Raw genomic sequence first — 20,180 nt, 5'->3', positions numbered from 1 at the left:
TTGTCGTGCGTTGGTTCGTGCGTCGCGCGTGCGTAATTTTATCCCAACGGGAAAAGACGAGTGCACGTTAAGTACATATTGCATGCAGGTGTGTAATTATATCTCCTTTTCTCTTTCTTTCTTTCTCTTTCTCTCTCTCTCTCTCTCTCTCTCTCTCTTTAATATGTTTCGGAGAATATCTAGTTGAACCCACTTGAACCCACATTGATAAAATCCCGCAATTGCCCTTAATAGAAAATCATGAATTTGTATGGCTGGTCTTTTTTTTCCACTATACTTTTTGTTGTAGTAGTTCTCTTCGCCCTCCTCTCTCTCTCTCTCTCCCTCTCCTTTTTTCTCTCTTTCTCTTTTTTTTTTCTCTCTCTCTATGACTATATGTCTATTTCAATATCTCTCTCGCTATCTCTCTTGATATCGTACTTTGTTTGATTTACCAGCTTAACCAGATGGTAATTGTCCCACACATTCGAGTAGAGTTTCAACAGTGGCCGTATTGCGTTACTAGATAACCATACTACAGGGTTTTGATGCATATAGTGGTTAGAATTTCAACATTGAATTGAAGTCCGTTTGTTTCAAAGATGTATTCTTGAACAAAATATTTAACAAAATGTAAATAACTTGATCTTGGTTGTAGGCCTTATCTACATTGTAAACACAGGGACTAATATGACTGCATTTACGTTATTTTGAATTATTTTCCCGCTTTCATCAGTACTCGAAGAAGATTAAAATGGATACTTATATACGTTATATTAGAATAGAATTAATCATGTTAATGGTATTGTGTTGGAATCATGTAATATATAAATGTACTGATTACCATACATTTTATTGTAATCCAACAGCCGTGATTTTAGGAAAGGTTATTACCACGTTAAATATTGCTTTCCTCATTAGTTCTCCCCCTTTCACAGCCCCCCCCCCCCCCCCTCCACCTTCTCTCTATCTGCCTCCTCCATCTAATCTAGACTAAGGCTTCCCAGGCTCCCTCTTTCTCTCCTCTCTCAAGCTATTTTTCCCTCTCACTATCACATCGATAGCTGTTGGCTCGGATGAAGAGAAAACAAAAATGAGATGCAGAGAGAAAGAAAGAAAGAGAGAGAAAGAGAAAGAAACATGGGGGAGATGATCACATAGGTGTATATATTTTTGTTCTGATACCTACTCTTTGATTAATGCAAGACTAACAATGAGGAGCATGATAAACTAAAAGCTGTTTTGAAACTTTGTTCCACGCTTTATTTCCTTCAAATAAACGTTTTCAATGTACTGAAAATGGTTCCACATGTACTTTTTCGAAGAATAAATAAAATACATATAATCAAAGCAAACATAAAATACGGGCACATGTACTGAACTTGACATTTTTACAGACACAAGACGAAAAAAGAAGCCCCTAGTTTTCATCAAGATGTTAAATTCAAACTGTATATATCTTGTTTTTCCCAAAAATCTACATTCATATAGTATCCCAAGAAATATCTGAAAATATCCAGGAAAATCACTGTTTGAAAGAATGATTTGATCATTCCACCTCCCCCCCCCCCCCCCGAAAAAAGAAGCCCCTAGTTTTCATCAAGATGTTAAATTCAAACTGTATATATCTTGTTTTTCCCAAAAATCTACATTCATATAGTATCCCAAGAAATATCTGAAAATATCCAGGAAAATCACTGTTTGAAAGAATGATTTGATCATTCCACCCCCCCCCCCTCCCCCACAGTCTGTATTTTGGTTCCCCTTTCTGATCATTAAACACCTGTATGCTGCCAAACAAAGCAACAAATACGACAACACAAAATGTACGAAAAGAACATAAATATAAAATAATATTTCAAAATGGGAACCATTATTCAATGAACATCATTTTTTTTAGTAGCAGGTTTGATTTAGATCACAAACCCGTCTTGACTTTTTCAAAAATAAGCAAAAGTAAAAGCAAAAAAATAAATAGTATACGATTTAAGCTGTCGCTTTCAAAACCTGAGTTGTTACATTTCAAATAACGAATATAAGAAAGATATTTTTCATTTTCGCAATACATTGACCTTAAATTTGATCTAAATATTATGACAAAAATCGACAGATTCACCAGAATCAATGTCTAACTTTATCAATCCATTTAATTCATTTATCCGACTCTCATTTGTCTTGAATGCATTTTGGGAAATCAAATTAATCTAGATCACTTGTGAATTAAACAAAATAAACTTGTTTTAAAGCACCTGCTCTCCATAGATATGATTAGAACGTGTTTATGAATATTATTTTTCCGCTTTGACACCTTATGCAAATATGTCCTGAGTGCTAATTAATATGCATACTGATTGCGTTCTTTGTCTACCATTTGTTCCTTCTCTTTAGATTCATCTTGCTAATTATGAAATCATTGTTTTTGCCCTTTACTTTTCCCCTTACATGACTTGAAAATCATGAACAAAAGAATGTGAGAGATTTATCTCTAGTGGAGCATGAGCGCCAGTAATGTGGTGACTACTAGGCTTAGGACACCGCAGACCGGTAGATGGCGCTGTGATCCGCTCTCGGGTTCCTCCGTTGCATCAAGGTTCATGGAGAGATCCCAGTTCATTCTAGGATCCCAGCTGTTGATGCGAGGCGTCCCGTAGATGAAATGGATGCTGTCGTAGTTGCAGAGGTCTAGAGGGAAGTACTCGCTGCAGCAGTAGTGGCACTGGACGCCAGGGCCTGGTGGAGTGTCCTGCCCGTAAGGAAAGATGTACTCAAAGCAGGAGGCCTTGGCAGGGTCGGCTTCGTAACTGTACAGCAGGTCATAGCAGTCCTCCTATCAAAATGAAAGAGAAGCAAACGAAATGTCGACCTTTTCTATCCAACCGATGGTTTTCAATAGCGAGTGTCGACAACTTGACTGAAAGTTTCCAAAATCAAAAGAACAACAACAAGTAAGTTTCCGAATTCGTCAAGTTCTTCAAGGGATTAGCAAAAGTTGTTCTTACTTCTGGTCCCAATGCCCCCTCCTTCTTTCTTGAGCCGTGTCGAAGTTTGCGACCCAAATGCTGAATGAGACGATGGTCCTAGATCACCATTATGTCCCTTAATAGGGCATTTTTTCCATGTTGCTTGTCTTTACCCTGGTGAATTTCGTACAGGTGGAATTTGATCTCATTGCGATTTCGAATATCACATACTACTCGAATGTAAAAAGTTTGCACTGAGGGCTATGAAGCACAAGTGAGACCAAGATAAACAAAATGATCAGAAAAGAGTGTTTATATCATTTCTTACCAGATTCATGCAACCTTTCCTAATCATGAAGCCATCTCCTTCCGGGTTCATCTGTATAGTCTGATAGCACGTGTCTGTCGGATTGGGACACTGTCGGGCGGTGCCGTTTTCAGATTCCTGCATAGGATATGAAATGTGTTATGATTGTGTAGCATTACATGTGAAACGTAAGTTCTATTATGGACATGGTCAGAATATTGATGTATCACCGATACTGTTACTTCGGCCGATTGAGGTAGTGAGGATCTCCCTCATTTATTTGTTAATTTGTTTCTATCATAACCATCTTTCATAACGCTATTTAAAATAGAATTACTTGTATGACGAATACAAAGTTAAGTTTGGGGAAATAAATGTGGAGTAGAAAGGGATACAACTCAACCTATCAAATTAAAATTAATCTTATTTAACTGTTTTTCAACAAACAACAACAACCAGAACGTGACTTTGTTACAACTCATTTTCTCCTCATGTAAAGTATTGAATCAGAATCAGAAACTGTCCGTGTAGACACAACGACAGTTCCAAACATTTTGAAATGTTCGTAGTACCTCCGCGAATCAAGACGATCTGCATCGTGCGCAAGGGCAGGTTACCACTCAAGAAATAAACACAAAGAACTGCAACGAACCACAACGAACCGCAACGAAGCGCCACGATTAAGGAAGTCCAAATTGATTTGCTAGACCATCGTAGTACGCATGTAGGTCCATGGCTAGACTGAGGGGGTTCCAATTTCCACCGCGATTCTATTCGGGACAAAACAATGTGCCAGATGGTTGGGGTTTGCCGAAGAATCACCGTTGTGTGAATGAGGCTAAAATGCAAGTCCTGACACTACTGCTGAATCATACCACGAATTCATGAAACATAAATTGAGGCTCACCATACGACCGTTGCATTTGACGTTATCAATGGAATCCTCGCAGTGATAGCATCGGAAGTCCGTTGAACGGGCTAAAAATAAAGCAAATGGTAAAGGTTTTTAAAAAATAAGAAATAGATATCAGCATTCGTGTAATTATTCTTAAGTTTATTGAATCGAGAAAGTTCAAAGTAACTGACATGAAAGAAAATTGCAAAAAAAAAAAAACATTTTAACTAGATCAAGTAATTCGATCAACGCAATGATGTAGACTTGATTATTTCAGATTCAAATTGGATTTTATTGAAATCTCCAAACAAAAGGCCTGCGCCTAAATGTATAACTTAAATCTAGTGGCGTTAATCTTTTCAAAATTATAGACAAATCCTGACATTATGTAAAATTTACTTTGGTAAGCCCCTCCTTTCCGAACTGTCGTTTAAAAAAAAGTTTGTGATAAAAGTTAATTTTTATATCAAAATCAGAAACAAGATAATCTTGGAATATAGATAACTTGTGGTAGAACTCTCAATTATTAAGTGTGAATAGCTACAAGAAACCATCAATCGAAATAAGAAAACAAAGATTTACACACTTACCCATTGCTGTGTGGTAGAAATGGGAAGAAAGAAAGAAAGAAAGGAAAAGGTTATACGTGCACAAAATGTACGCCATGTTTCATTATTTATACTGTTGCAAGCAATCTTATACCCGAGTCACATTCCCAAACTGACCTTAAACTAATACTCCTGTTTTCTACTAATTCAATAAAACCCGTCCCTGGGTTAAAAATCACTTTTGATAAAGGAAAACTTAGACCTCTTACCAACTTCCCTTGTTAAAACTGATTTTTAAACAAAAGCTTAAGTCCAGCTTCGGGTTTTAAAAAAGTCTTGGCCTCTCAGTGAGCTCGGTGTGGTTTGGCCATTAATAGTGGTTAACTGAACAAAATTAATGAAATTGTCTAAAGATCCACCTCGACATGCACTTTTAGAACTGTCTTTTTAATCACAAGAGTATACTTGTGAAATGTGAATATTCATTCTCATTAACTGAAACGTAATGAATTATATTTTACGACTTTAATATGATGTAAGTTCTGTTTTTGCTTTTCTTAAATAATTTAAACACAGTGGTCATGTATCCCGAGTATCATCTGGCCTTTTTATATGTTTACCATTTTTAATATTGTGTTTTATGTATTTTCTAAACTTGCTTGTAAAATTTGAACATTTCCCTCATCGGCTGCTAATCATATATTGTATCAGACCATGATGAATAAATACACAAAATAATATAGAGTAACAAGACTGCGTAAATCCTCAAGCCCAGTGCTGTAAGTAACTATTTTATTTCATTAAACATTATAGTCTACCACACATTCGATTGATTAGGATACCGAGGTAATTTTCTGTATTGCTGATCCGATAATAAAGTCATTTCACTTACGGTCACAATCGCCATATTGGGTGTAGTCATAGCCCTCGATACATTTACATAGGTTATCATCTTCGATAGTGCCGCCATTGTTGCATATTTCGTTGGGTCGGGTACATAGGCCAGGATCACAGGGAGCTAAAAATGGATAATACAACAGTATAAATGATTATTAATACATCATCCATACTAAATTTGATCACTGATATCTTGGTAATCGAAACAACATTACAATCAATCGTAAAAATTTAAAATACAGGGCTCAGATGTCCTAATAAATGTAGCCGTTATAAAATCATATTTACATGTTCTTATCTTTTTCATTGATATACTAACACAGGTTTTTTAATACCAACAAATAGGGGTGGTTCTGTGCGTGGAAAGACAATAAGCAGAAAAAAATGATTTAAGAGGTTAAAAAAGCGAGACAACAAAAAAATAGATATGTTTTAGGCCAAAAATTAGACCCTTAATGATTCATAAATATTGTGACGAGGAATCTTAAAGGATAGAGCGATAAAATTTAGCTCCAAAAAGAATTACCTCAGTATATTTCCATGTACTACCTCTAATCTAGGAATTCATTAACATTTTTCCAATTTTTCTTCTCAAATATTTAAGTGTAATAACGTCGACCTTTCTACCATAGCGATGTAGCAACAAAGACTTGAATTCACCAATCATGATGATCCCCTGCAGAAGTTTTTTATACTGTGTCAGCTGTGATGATAAATAGGAAAGCGTCAGAGATGATAGTGTAAAAGAGAGGGGACCTACCGATACAGACTCTACCGGGTTCGTCAGTATTCGGTGAGTTGTCGTAAAGTTCCGTGTCACATTCGCAGGTGAATGACCCTGCCGTGTTAGTGCAGTTGGCATTAGGATCACAATCGTTGTCATCAGCCGACGCACACTCGTCGAAATCTGCATAAAGGTAAATTTCGGTTCCTTAAAAATTCCCAAACTGCAGTGATAATTTTAACATTCAATTGTAACTATTGTAGTCATCTTGTTTAAAAGGCAATTAAAATCAAGTATACAATGGTCCAATTCTGAGCTTTTTTAATCGGGGAACTCCTGACCTGTCGACAGGGTCCCGATGCCATTTTTGTTTTCTTGTGATTATAAGGTTTGCTATTTATCAAAATCCTTCAATTATATATAAAGCTACAGGTGCAATCGATTTGGATCATTGGTAACACTATTCAAGACCGGTATGGTCTAATGAAATTTCAAAAAGTTGTCATTATGTTGGTCTCCCTAAAGGGCCTCGGATCTATTGAACCAAGATATATGTATACTATACTCTCGTGCTGTAAGTTTGAGGTCAATTTGGAAGTCCTCAAAAACGACACAATAGGGACTTTTAGATTTGCACGTCGACATCCTTTTTATAAGGCTCTGGCAGTGCCTTAAAAGGGTCAGTGCCTTAAAAGGACGTCACATGTAGCAGTCCACTATGTCGACGTGCAAATCTAAAAGTCCCTAATGACGCAAGGGCAATATATTTGTTTTTGTTCTTACCTGAAACAGTGATTGTCGAATCATCAATGGTTATACCAAGGTTGGCCGACTCCGCAGCTAGTGCAGTCGTGAAGGCCTCTGTCGCGTCGGTCGAGTTTACGAGCACCGGCTGACCGGCGTCTTCTGTGGCAAACAGAACATTGTAGTCGGCCACGATAGAGCCACTCCGGAAGCCCCATACCTCACTACCAAGGTAGATATCCGCCATCGTACTCGCTTGGTAGACGGTATCAAGCTGTAGTGAAAAGGCGCATGGAGGATATCATTAATTTGGTACACGCTCTTTTAGTATATCAAAATATATATTACTTTATACAAATATAACCTGCTTACTTAATGCAAGATTAGAATTTCATCTCGAACCAAAAATGCTAAGAATCAACTCAAACTAAAATGATTGATCTTTCCTTTAAATACAAGAGATGAGTGAGAGATGAGTGCAATATTTTAAAAAGAAATGATAAGGCCTATTCAAGTATTATACTATGACCAAACATATCCTTAAATAAAATTTTATTTCAACTTCAACAAGATGCAAAGAATTTCGATGAATCTACCGAAAGCACTTGTTTAGCCTTGTCAATCACCTACATGTACAAGATATTGAAATTTGAAGACTTCAGTGACATCTTAAGTAATCCTAAGATTATTTTTTAATGAGATGTATTGATACAAGGGCATTTGAATTGACCTTGAGTTGATTTCTTGACAATCTTGGATCGGCTTGGTTAAGATTTCTTTCTTGTTTAAATTCATAATAATCACGCTAAGGTCGATCATTAGGTTTAAATGAAACACAAATATTTGCAGTTTCTTTCATACCGCGTCTTCCACGTCTGCTGCTAGAGAAGCAAACGCCGCAGAGTCCGTGTCGGCTAGGTCAGCTGAGTACAATACATTATTACCGCCAACCTGTGTGATGGAAAACGAGCCAGCGAATTGCTGTGCAACTGGTGGAAAAGACGGGAACGAAGAATATCAGAAAGTGGATTTAGAGTTCAAGTTCAAGTTCAAGTTCGTTTATTTACACTCATCATTAAAAATACAGAATATATACAATTAAATACGAAATAATCACACATAAAATATCATACATCCTACAACAACAACAACAACCAAAAAAAAAAAAAAAAAAACATAACATAATGAGAGCCAGGAAACTAATCACAGTGAGCTTGATCTTGATGGAGAGTTCAATTCATGAGAATGGTTTACAAAGCGATACGTTTCAGGGCCAGGGAAATGATTGCCGTTTCTGTGATCTTGCTAATATTTCAGGACAGGTTTCTGATGAAGAGTGCAAATTGTTGGAGTGGCTGCTGAGCTGGTTTATTTTTCGGTTGATCATAATTTCAGGCTTATCTACCAACTGACTCTAGAAAACACTTTTTAAAACATTACTATGCATTCAGTAAGTTATTAATATAATGACGTCAGTTGGATCTCTTTACTAGTAATGTTTGAATATGCCTAAATATTGATCTTATCAACCATTCTTTCTTTCTTTTTTCATTTATAAACGTTCAATGGGACTTTTCTTAATTCCTAATTTAGTGGATTTAATCTGAACATTCAAAAGTGCCACGAACATGTCAAAGCAAATTTCCAATCTATATTTAATTTACTCCATTTGGTTATAAAGCGCTTCACATGTTTTGGGGGCACTCATAAAACAATAATAGATCACCTCAAAAGACTACTTCATTGAGGCCAAAATAAGCACTTTTTTCAATGTTATCAGTCTGTATTTCAAATTATACATCACATGTACACTAATCTATATATTCCCTAGCAAAATAAATCTATATCAAGTGTACTACATCATTATCTTCGTATTTTGGAAACTATTTCGTAAGATGTTGGACGAACCTGTGCAATTGCCGTTGGTTTCAAAATACCCTGGACGGCATTCACACGTGTGGGATTCGCCGGCTGCCACGCAGTGTGTACTGGCTATTGTACATGGGTTGGATGCACATGGGTCTGTACGTAAGAATAAAAATAACAAAACAATTCATGAAGAAGATATTCATCTCTGAGACTATATACATGTAGGGTGATCAATAGAAGTTGTATATTTAAGTTGTGGATATAATTGAATTTTCTTTTATGGTAGAAACTAGAATTAATCTATATGTACTATATTCCTAAAATCATTGATTGAAAACAGATATCAAATCCACCGGTTTTCTCTAAAACGATAAATCATTTGATAATCGATTTCATTTAAATTAAAAAATGTGACATGCATTCTTATGTACTTCTACGTTTGCATACGAAAAAGCCTTGTGTTTACATGATTGTTTAGTCTCTAAATCAATGAATAGAGATTTATATAAAAAGGAATAACACAGATGTGAATATGGTCTACATCTATATCATTCATAAAATATTTATCTTAGATGGATTGATATGTCAGTCACAGATAGATCGATCAATCTGCTTTCAACATAAATTTTACATTTTGTTTCACAACGATCCATTCATTCTTGATTCATAAAAATAATTCGTGATTTGTTTAATTTCAAGCCAGCTTACCTGGGGGGTCCGCCGTTGTTGCTGCAACAACAAAAAAACAGAAAGAAAGGGTAGAGAATTAATTCAGTGCAATATCTAGAAACCAATACGAGGAGATTTATCTTCAAAGACACTCCCAAAGTTTGAAGATATTGCCGATTTTAGCATAATTAATCGTTATACTCACAGTATTACGCACAAGTCTATGGCAATAGTAGTACTATTTCCTCAATCATTCTTGTTAGGAAAAGTTATACATTTCAGTCTTAATGGTCGACTTTTGGATATGATAATAAAATTAAAGAACAGCATAATGAAAATTCTCCTTTGAAATGCAATTCATGAAAAGAGTGATATATTACAGTCACCATCAAAATAATTAAACACTCCCCTGTCCCCATCTCTCTCTCTCTCTCTCTCTCTTTCATCCACATACATGATGCTCACGATCAAACGACGTTTTACATCTTCAATAATTGTTTTCCAATGGCAAATACTGATTCCAGACTAAAATTCTGTCCAGGACAAAATATTTTTTTATCTATACTCAATATGTACATGTACACAAATTAAGACTACATGTACATGTAGGCAACAGTTTGAAAAACCCATTCGGAAAAATAAAGATTTTCTGTTTTCTTGTATATTTTCTTATCGTTCGGAAAGATCATCCTTACCTGTTATTTCAGTGACCACTGTAATAAAAGACAAAACAAATCAAAATCAATCACACAATTATTAGGCAGAAAAAAAGAGTTTCAACATTGCACGATTGTTATTATAAAATGAAATTATTTGCTTCATGAAAATGATGCCTTTCAAACATGATGGCTGAGGCATAAAACACCCCCCCCCCCTCCCCCCCCCCCCCCCAAAAAAATATATAAAATCGATATCCTGCTACAGCTAGTCAACGAAGTAGGTTTTTTGCCTTCATATTTTCACCTTGTCCATTTTCGATTAACTCTTATTTCTGTTTTTACTGGCTTGTGTAATTTTTTATAATTTCTTGATATTTTTGTGCGTCAGAGGATATGTGTTGATTAGGCCTAACTTAATGACAAAAAATCTCACCTTCTGTTGTTTGTGCATTCACAAAGGAACCTGAAAGAAAAAAGAATAAAAGATTTATATAGAGGGTCTAGACTCTAGTCTACATCGTGTTTCATGTGTTGTTTTCTACTTCAATGAAATGATAAAAATTGATAGATCTAGATTCTAGATTCTTATTGTCTTACTGCCCTGCCACCTAGTCTAGATATCCTATTAGGTCAACCATGGCTTGGCTCAGAGGCGGACCCAGTTGGGGGGGGGGGGGGGGAGGGGGTGGGGGTGGGGAGCGGAGGGGGACAGGGGGCCCGCCCCCTCCCCTGGCCAATACAAAAAAGTAACTTTTGTTTTGTTTGTTTTTGTGCTGAAAGGGGGTGGGTGGGTGCTGAGTTAAAACAAAATAGTGGGCACTTTCCCTCCACCCTCCTCGTTGAGCACCAAAAAAAAAAAAAATTAGGACCATTAATAAACGCATTATACAGTCGGTACATACAGATCTAGATCTAGGCCTACTATGTACAATTACTATTACTAGATTTCTAGTACTACTAGACTAAGTGGAGATCTACATCTGTACAGTTACGAAATGAATTTAACCCCAAACCAAAGTTTTGCCAATTTGTTCCCCTCAATGGTCAATCAGATCGATCATGTGAATTCTACCAATATCATTTCATAATTTTTAAACTCATTTCTGGCCCTAACAACGGTCAGATAAATGACTAGGCCTACCACTACCACTCCAGTTCCAGTTAGTAAGACAAGAGACAAGATGGTGCCCCAACACTTAACGCCGGACACATCATTATAACAGTCAACTAGCCACCCACACTGCACTGGCCACAGTCGGGTCCAGACTGATCGAGACCGGACAGTGGATTTCAAACAGTAAACTTCAAGAATTTGGCCAGCAATACCAATACTGCAATAGACCTACTAGGCCTACTATAGTCTATAGGTCTAGAATCTACTCTAGACTAACTGTTAGATCTAGACTATATCGCCCATGAAATCCTGTTCTCCAATTTATCTTGCAACAGGCTCTTGACATGACAGACCTCCATCCATTAATCCTTCTGAACCTTCTGAAAAAGGAGTCAGCAGGGCGGTATTCCGCATGTCGCTAACATCTTATCCGCACCTCCAGTTAAGACTCAGACGAGTACTTAAGAGGACCAACCAACCAAGTAGGCCTAGATCTAGGCCTACCAAGTACCAAGTAAAGCGTCCGAACACACAAACACATTATTTCATACCACGTCGATATGGAGACCGGCGCGCCGCGCCCCGGGGTCGGCTGGGGTGGCATAGCATTGTCACGCGCTTGACTAACAATGGCCTAGGCCTATGAGATTTTAGTTACGCTGCGATTACAGTGTAGTCTATGCCAAGACAAGGTTCTTTTATTTCTTACCTGTGAGTGTGAGGAGCAAAGAAAAGACCACCAACATGCAATGCAGGTGGCAGAACATCTTGAAAACTTGGGATTTTATATTTCCAACAAGCTGATCCTTGATTTTAGTCTTCAAACATGAGTTTTTATGGTGCTTTTTACCCTGTCTCCATTGCAAAAATACTCCAGCCAAATGGTTAATTGTTCTTAAAATTTCGTAACAATGTGTTTCTATGGAGATAAAGTTTGCGCATGTGCGCGCGCGGATATATGATCTAGCTGCGCGCATTACTAATTACGTCACAATAGAAGTTCACTGACCTTTATCGCAAGCGCCATCAAACATATTGTTACGTCACAATGCGAACTCGTCAGTTGCTCGCAAGAGGGTCCTCACGATTCGTCAGCTCAATCGACCATTCATAATGAACAGATAAAGGGAAGCGATGGGGTTGGAGATTACCTTGCTGTGCCAGCGTCGTAAGATACGAAGCTTTAAAAAATCAGTTAACTTTTATTCTTTCTTTCTTTTTGAAAAAAGCTCTTTTTAGAAAGAGTGTGTTTTAGAGAGGGTGGCTTCTGAGGTTCAAATACCCCCCCCCCCACACACACACACACAGGGATCCACGTAGGTGTTGTATAAAATAGTTTATACAACACCTACGTGGATCCCTGTCATTTGATTGGAGGATTGTTGGTCACATGATATTCAATAGATGGTATATTGCACGGTCGTGCATTTTTGGTTATATGCGCCGTGCATTTTTGGTTATATGCAGACTGGGTACCTCTCTGCCGTGCGCGCGCGTATCCCTGCGTGTATCTGACGCGAAGGCAATCTGAATGTAATCGAGAAGGCTTGAATCCAACTTGAATTTATCTTTAATATAAGGAGTAAAGCATAATTTGTTGATTAACGTTCTATTAGATCTTCTTCGATGTTGTATAAAACAAATAATGAATGTTTTTCATTCGTTCAATGCTGCGAATATTTTCATTCGTTGAAAGATTAACATTAAAATTTCAACATTTCAACTCATGAAAATATTCGCATTATTGAACTCATAACCATTCATTATTTGTATAATAACGTAATCTACGCCAAATAGCCATCTACAAGAAAACACGCAACATTCAGTGTACATCTCAAATGAATTCTACAAGAAAGAAAATTCTTAGATTGGCGAATGCGCTTTATACAGTTATGGAGAACAATCAATAAAATCAATGTTTTTGTTGTTGGTGTAGGTGATATTTTGTCTGTATTTCGTTTATTTATTTCAATTTGTTCTATTTATTAACAAAAGTTTGTTTATCTTAATAAAGCATAATTTATCAATCTTATATCTTTTTTAAACAGACGTATAAGCGCAGAGGGCTTAGGACCTCATTTGTCACGCGCAGGTACATTTTTAATCCACTTTCATCTTTTCATTTTCAAGTTAAGAAAGAAAAAACACGCCACGGGTCACGTGGGATTCTTTTTAAAGGCAATAACAACAAAAACAGTAATAATCGAAATACGAAGTGTATTTAACATAGACATTGAGTAAATGAAAAATATTATGATTAATACCATGAATAATAGTTTAAAGGGTAAGAGGCATGCACAAAATTTGAAAGCTCTAAGAGAGAGTAAAATGAGATAGAGAGAGATAGAAGAAGAACGACATTACAAGTGGGAAGAGAAGAGAATGAGTCTGAAGAACGGAAAAGAAAGAAAGAGGGAGAGAGAAAGAGAGAGAGAGAGAGAGAAAGGGAAAGAGAGCTGATGCGAAGTACAGAACTGAGAAACAGGGACAGTTGTAAGAAGAAAGAGATAATACCACATTAAACATGATAAAAGTATTCAACAAGAGCGTGCATGCATTCATGGGCGATAGCCTATTACTTTAATAAATCAGAAATTGATACTTGACTGTTACAGTTGGCGTTTTAAGGTGAGACATGGAACGGAGAAGTAGGCATTGAGAAATAAGGTGGGTAGGGGACCGGAGCTGAGGAGGGAAGGTGAGAACATTAATATCTTATCAAGAAAACAAAAGTCCCGTGAAAAAAAGGGGAAAAATTGCTGTTGATTACTGATAAATGACATATAATTCATCATCCGTAATAGCACGTGAATGACAGCATATCAGGCCTATCCCATTTTATTGTATATACAGAATAATACACAGTAGGACCTAAAACAAACTTTAAAATGTCATAATCACAGATTAACAAATGTCTGTGATGTCATAAGGTTTCAATGATTCGTCAAGAGCACCAGTATACAACGGGCGGTTTTGGTGACGTCTCGGGGAACTGAATAGCTGTCACATCGGCCTATGTCGTAACAGGAGGAGAGCTAGGCATGGGTGGTACTTTCCTGAGTATCTCTTCGGCAGATAACCAGGGTAAAAATAATGTCCTCGTATACATCCGGACAACATGGGTAGGTGACAAAGTCCTGGACGGCCTCGGTATTCACGATTTCCCAGATTGGGTTTTCTTTGTACCTTGACAGATCGATGGTATCTGACGAAGGGCTGACGGACACACTCTCGCTACCGTGTGCCCAGGATGCCCATTTCAACCTGCAGCTCTAGAAGGGGAAATAATTTTGTATATTAGATTTTAGCCGGTAAACCTAGGACATATTATTTGCATTGTTTCTATGATTTCCTATGATATGATATTCTTCGAGTTTTCTGTTACTCCATGGTTGAGAAGAACACATCCATTTATGTAACTGCAAAGAAAAAAAAACACAGAATCGTTGAATGTTTCAGAATACCAATTTCCCTAACAGAAATCATTAGAATAATACCATAAATACAGAAAACAAAATTCAATGTTTGACCAATGATTTGATTCTTAATCATTTGTTAAGGTTGTCTCATATCGATCTTCTTCAAACGCTCCAAATTATAAAAGGGCCTACGTCACTTCTTAATGAGAGTACTGAACAAAATGTCTGCCAGTGGTCTTCCAACCGATCCTTTGGTCAAGCGTCTGATTGGCTCCTCATGCCATTAGGCCAATGAAAACTAACCCCTCTCATTAAAGTCGAACCCACAAAGATGTATTCAAAACTTCCCACTTGTCCCATTTGTACGATAAAGCCCAACCTTAACATTAATGAATCTTGAGATCAGACAGATAAAGCCCTACCTTAAGATAATTGAATCTTAAGATCAGACAGATAAAGCACAAGTGAGACGTAAGTCCGATGATATGCAGGACAATGGGATCAGTGTGGCATGGGACCTACGGTACGCAGGATCAGGAGGACCCGTTTCACAAAGCCTTTTTTCTATGACAAATGACAAAAATCAGTAACGAATCTGCGGATAACCAATCAGAAGCAAGGATTTCAGTAGCTTATAACAAAAACTGTCATTTGTCACAGATGGCAAGTTTTGTGAAACGCCCCCTGGACAGCAGACATGGTAAAGACACTCTAACCCTAACAACATTTAATACGTGCGCATCATCTCCCTGATCCAGATCCGTGCAGTTTACATCAAGCTTCATACGAGGTGAATAGTTGACGTTACCAAGGTAGTCCTCATCAACAAAGACATCGTGTAGACTTTCCTTTGGTAAGTTACTAGAATAAAAGTTTAGAAATGAGGGAAGGAGAGCATTAGCATATGCTTCACATTCAGGTTCATGTTGGGGGTATAATAACGCATTGAACGGTATAGTATGCACGTATGGAATTTTAAAAGTGAATGGACTGTTGATTTTGTAGAATTATTATGGCACATGATCAGGTTTCTATAGCAACGTGCAATACCTCAATATTCTTGTTTTCACAAATGATGAAATTTTAAGACATATGGGAATTTTGTTTTGGAATGATTTTAGGACCTGAATCATTGGCATAAGAATGGTAAAAATTTGCCATCAATGTTACCTACCATGGAAACATCCCTCAACCGCAAATTAAATCAACGTTTTCATGGAAGTTAACATTAATGGCAATGTTATAATCAATGGTAAGTTGTTGCATTACTCTTCATCAATAACCAATGCTAAGATTCGATGACAAATTGGCTCTCATCCAGTCAGAGGCCACAATTTCAGTAGCTTATAACAGTTATTGTAACTTCTTTTTTTTTACAATTTTGTTTTTTAATAGGGCCTAATGTGTACCTGGGCCCTGTCTTATAAAGAGTAAAGATTGATCCAAATCAATCGCAAGTCCTCCAATCAATCGCAACTTTGCAGTCTCCTATCTCTTACGTACATAATTGCGATTGATATCAACTCTTTATAAGACGGTGCCCTTGTGTATTTATCCGCGACTGATTATCCGCAGATTACCTGTTATAGAAAGCGATATCGGGGCCCCGTCTTACAAAGAGTTACGATCGATCCAAATCAATCGTAAGTCCTCCAATCAATCGCAAGTTTGCAGTCTCCTATCTCTTATGTACATAGTTACGATTGATATCAATCGCAAATAAGTTACGATTGATATCAACTCTTTGTAAGACGGGGCCCGGGTGTCCATATATCCGAATAAAACACGTGGTATCCGGTGATGTCTGCGAACTAGGTCGGATCCCACACCAAACGAGAGTCTCTCCAAGCCTAAACGGATTTGTTTTGTAAATTTGTAAATAAAATAATTAGAAATGACGATGGGAAATGCAAAGTATTGATACCATGGTAATTATTAGTGTAACAATGAGAAACAGGGGATGTAACCTCTCCGGAGCGGCCATATAGGCCCCAAAATTGTAAAAAATATCTTGCTTAGACTAGAATCTAGATCTACTCTCAAAGATACACTCATAAAAAACAACCGTGCAGATAAACTAGAGAAAGGCCAAGGTGGTGTCATAAGTTGACTCTTTTTCTTCGGCATATAAAAGTATTAATGACTACTTTGTGTACGTGTTTCTGAATCTGCATTTGGAGTTTAAACTGTGCTTCGATGAGCACATACATATATATGGAAATTGGTTCGAAAAATATTAGTTTACATTATGAGGGACAACATCGTGAAACAATTATCCAAATTTGTCATCAAAATAATTAATATTTACACCGATGATAATAACGACTATTGCATTTTTCTTTACTCAATATACGATAAGAAAGTTATTCATAAATAATCATCATTTTTTATGAATAAACTAATCGATTATATTTCGAGAAGCTTTTCAATTTTAATGATATCACAAGGCCATGAACATTCATGACTCCAGACTAGATTTTGGATCATCCCAAATAAAATGATAAGAAAATAGCAGATTTTGCCGGTCTTTTTCGTGTTGATGAAAGTAAATCAACGAGGCTATCGATTATGCTGTGTGAGGTGATCCTACCATCTTCCCTCTTTTCCCACCTCCTACCCCCCCCCCTCTCTCTCTCTCTCTCTATATATATATATAAACATAAATATCTGTTGTTTTCTTCTTTCTTTGAATTCGCCATTCGACAGCGGGGCACTTGCCCCCTTACCCCTTACCCCCTTAACTACGCCACTGACATGAACAGAATGTGTTTATTGCACTGACCAGTCGTTTCAGTCTCTTTAAGCTCATTCCGAGATTGACCACGGTAGGCCCACTCTGGTCTCCATGGGAGGGAAGCTGTTGCTTGTTGTAGTTCTGAAAAAAATGTTTTTCCAGACGATCTTGATCAGGTGCTGAAAAGACACAGAGGATCAAGAATGTAATACAAAAATAAAGTCATAGGCTGTGGCCGGCGACAGGCATTTTGTCTGGCCTGTTGACTACTCGTGTCATTAGACTGGTCGTGGTTGAGTTTCGTATTTGGCATTAATGTCGGTTCCGTAGTTCGAGAAAGAGCCGAATCTTCTGAAAAAGTCGTCCGCATCAGGCAGGCCCATGAGACGACACTCATATCGGTCGCGTGGACCTTCTAACTATAGCAGATTTTGCCGGTCTTTTTCGTGTTGATGAAAGTAAATCAACGAGGCTATCGATTATGCTGTGTGAGGTGATCCTACCATCTTCCCTCTTTTCCCACCTCCTACCCCCCCCCCCCCTCTCTCTCTCTCTCTCTCTCTATATATATATAAACATAAATATCTGTTGTTTTCTTCTTTCTTTGAATTCGCCATTCGACAGCGGGGCACTTGCCCCCTTACCCCTTACCCCCTTAACTACGCCACTGACATGAACAGAATGTGTTTATTGCACTGACCAGTCGTTTCAGTCTCTTTAAGCTCATTCCGAGATTGACCACGGTAGGCCCACTCTGGTCTCCATGGGAGGGAAGCTGTTGCTTGTTGTAGTTCTGAAAAAAATGTTTTTCCAGACGATCTTGATCAGGTGCTGAAAAGACACAGAGGATCAAGAATGTAATACAAAAATAAAGTCATAGGCTGTGGCCGGCGACAGGCATTTTGTCTGGCCTGTTGACTACTCGTGTCATTAGACTGGTCGTGGTTGAGTTTCGTATTTGGCATTAATGTCGGTTCCGTAGTTCGAGAAAGAGCCGAATCTTCTGAAAAAGTCGTCCGCATCAGGCAGGCCCATGAGACGACACTCATATCGGTCGCGTGGACCTTCTAACAGCTTCCAGAAGGTTCGCTAGACCGATGTTGTCCGTCTTGTGGACTGTCGGTCTTGTGGGCTGTAGCCTGTAAGTCTCGTAGGCTGTCAGTCTTTTGGCTAGTCGGTTTTGTAGGCTGTGGAACTCATCTGTTTTAGCTGTTTAAGTAAATATCGGACAGTGAACATGTAAAAGATATAGTTAATTCACTTTAATATATAATGGTCTTTTTTGTCGAATACGTTATAAATGACGACCTGCTGCACATTTATCTATATAAAGTGGTTTACATTTTATCATGGAGAAGCAACAACAAAAATCAACGAAATATCAATATTTTTACCCCCCCCCCCTCCCCCATATTCAAAATGGTCCATCGACACCCTAGAGCCCAATGGAAACTAACAAACTGGTAACTTCATTGGGTTAAGAGATGTCAATGTGTCTTCTTCTGAATGTTAACATTAGATATCGTATACTTAAAGTGTATTTCACTTGACGAAATAAATCAAATATCAAATCAAATTAATCCAATTTAATTGAAATCAAATCTAATGTAATATTAATTTACTTTGGTGATAGGCTGTGCATGACGGCAATCTCACGCCAAGCAGCATCAATAATACTAAAGCGAATTTCATGGTGATGGTGATAACCTGCAGGATGAAGAGAGAATAAAGACAATTATATAAGACGAATATTGGTCGTTCCAAAGTCTCGACGTGCTAGCCCCCTGCCCCCCCCCCCCCACCCCACTCCAATCTCATACGGCTGTGATAAACATGAGAGATGGAATGAGTGCATTTCGTCATCGAAATGATCTTGACTGCTTATATCATTTTCACACTTGTGTTACCAGCAAATTATATCAAGTTGATTTTGTAATACACGGCATTGGCGTAGCGAGAGGGGGGGGGGGGGTTAGAAAGTTAAAGACACCCTTTATCTGGGTTTATCTATTTTATTTTATTTTGGTCAAGGGGGGTTGATGTTGAGAGAAGGTTTTATGTTCAATAAGATCAATGTTTTTCCAAAGAACATTAGTGCCGCGGCGGGACTCGAACCGCGGACCTTTTGATCGACAATCCGGCGACGTATCATTTTATCATTTTATCATGGAGAGGCAAAACAAAAATAATCAACGAAATATGATTTTCTTTTGGCGAAAACAAACATCGAAATTTAGCGTGTAATACCCCCCATCATTTAAAATGGTCCATCGACACCCCTAGAGCCCAATGAAAACTAGCGAACTGGTAACTTAATTGGGTTAAGAGATGTCAATGTGGCTTCTTCTCGATGCTAAAATTAGATACCGTATACTTTCAGTGTACTTCACTTGACCAAATAAATCAAATATCAAATCAAATTAATTCAATTCAATTGAAATCAAATCTAATGTAATATTAATATACTTTGTTGATAGGATGTGCATGACGGTAATCCCACGCCAAGCAGCATTAATAATACTAAAGCGAACTTCATGGCGATGGCGATAACCTGGAGAAAGAAGAGAGAATAAAGACATATTCGACGAATATTGGTCGTTTCAAAAGTCTCGGGGTCCAATCCCCCCTCCCCCTCCAATCTCATATAGCTGTGATATACATG

The 20,180-nt window shown here is 37.7% G+C and overlaps 1 protein-coding gene across 1 annotated transcript; it reads right to left on the bottom strand.

Annotated features, from left to right (window-relative positions):
• Positions 1-1,827: 1,827 nt before the first annotated feature.
• On the bottom strand, positions 1,828-12,257 carry LOC373185 (63 kD protein). Its single transcript, NM_214467.1, is given in 15 exon segments — positions 1,828-2,806; positions 3,268-3,384; positions 4,154-4,224; positions 4,732-4,737; positions 5,582-5,707; positions 6,347-6,493; positions 7,094-7,233; positions 7,235-7,265; positions 7,268-7,328; positions 7,916-8,043; positions 8,963-9,076; positions 9,632-9,652; positions 10,288-10,305; positions 10,685-10,714; positions 12,075-12,257. Coding segments are annotated over 15 exon segments (1,410 nt in total). The 5' UTR covers positions 12,133-12,257; the 3' UTR covers positions 1,828-2,464.
• Between the last annotated feature and the right edge of the window lie 7,923 nt (positions 12,258-20,180).

Source organism: Strongylocentrotus purpuratus, unplaced genomic scaffold (genome assembly GCF_000002235.5).
Source record: "Strongylocentrotus purpuratus isolate Spur 01 unplaced genomic scaffold, Spur_5.0 spur5_scaffold_16, whole genome shotgun sequence".
Taxonomy (NCBI): domain Eukaryota; kingdom Metazoa; phylum Echinodermata; class Echinoidea; order Camarodonta; family Strongylocentrotidae; genus Strongylocentrotus; species Strongylocentrotus purpuratus.
This window is presented reverse-complemented; position numbering and strand designations above follow the sequence as displayed.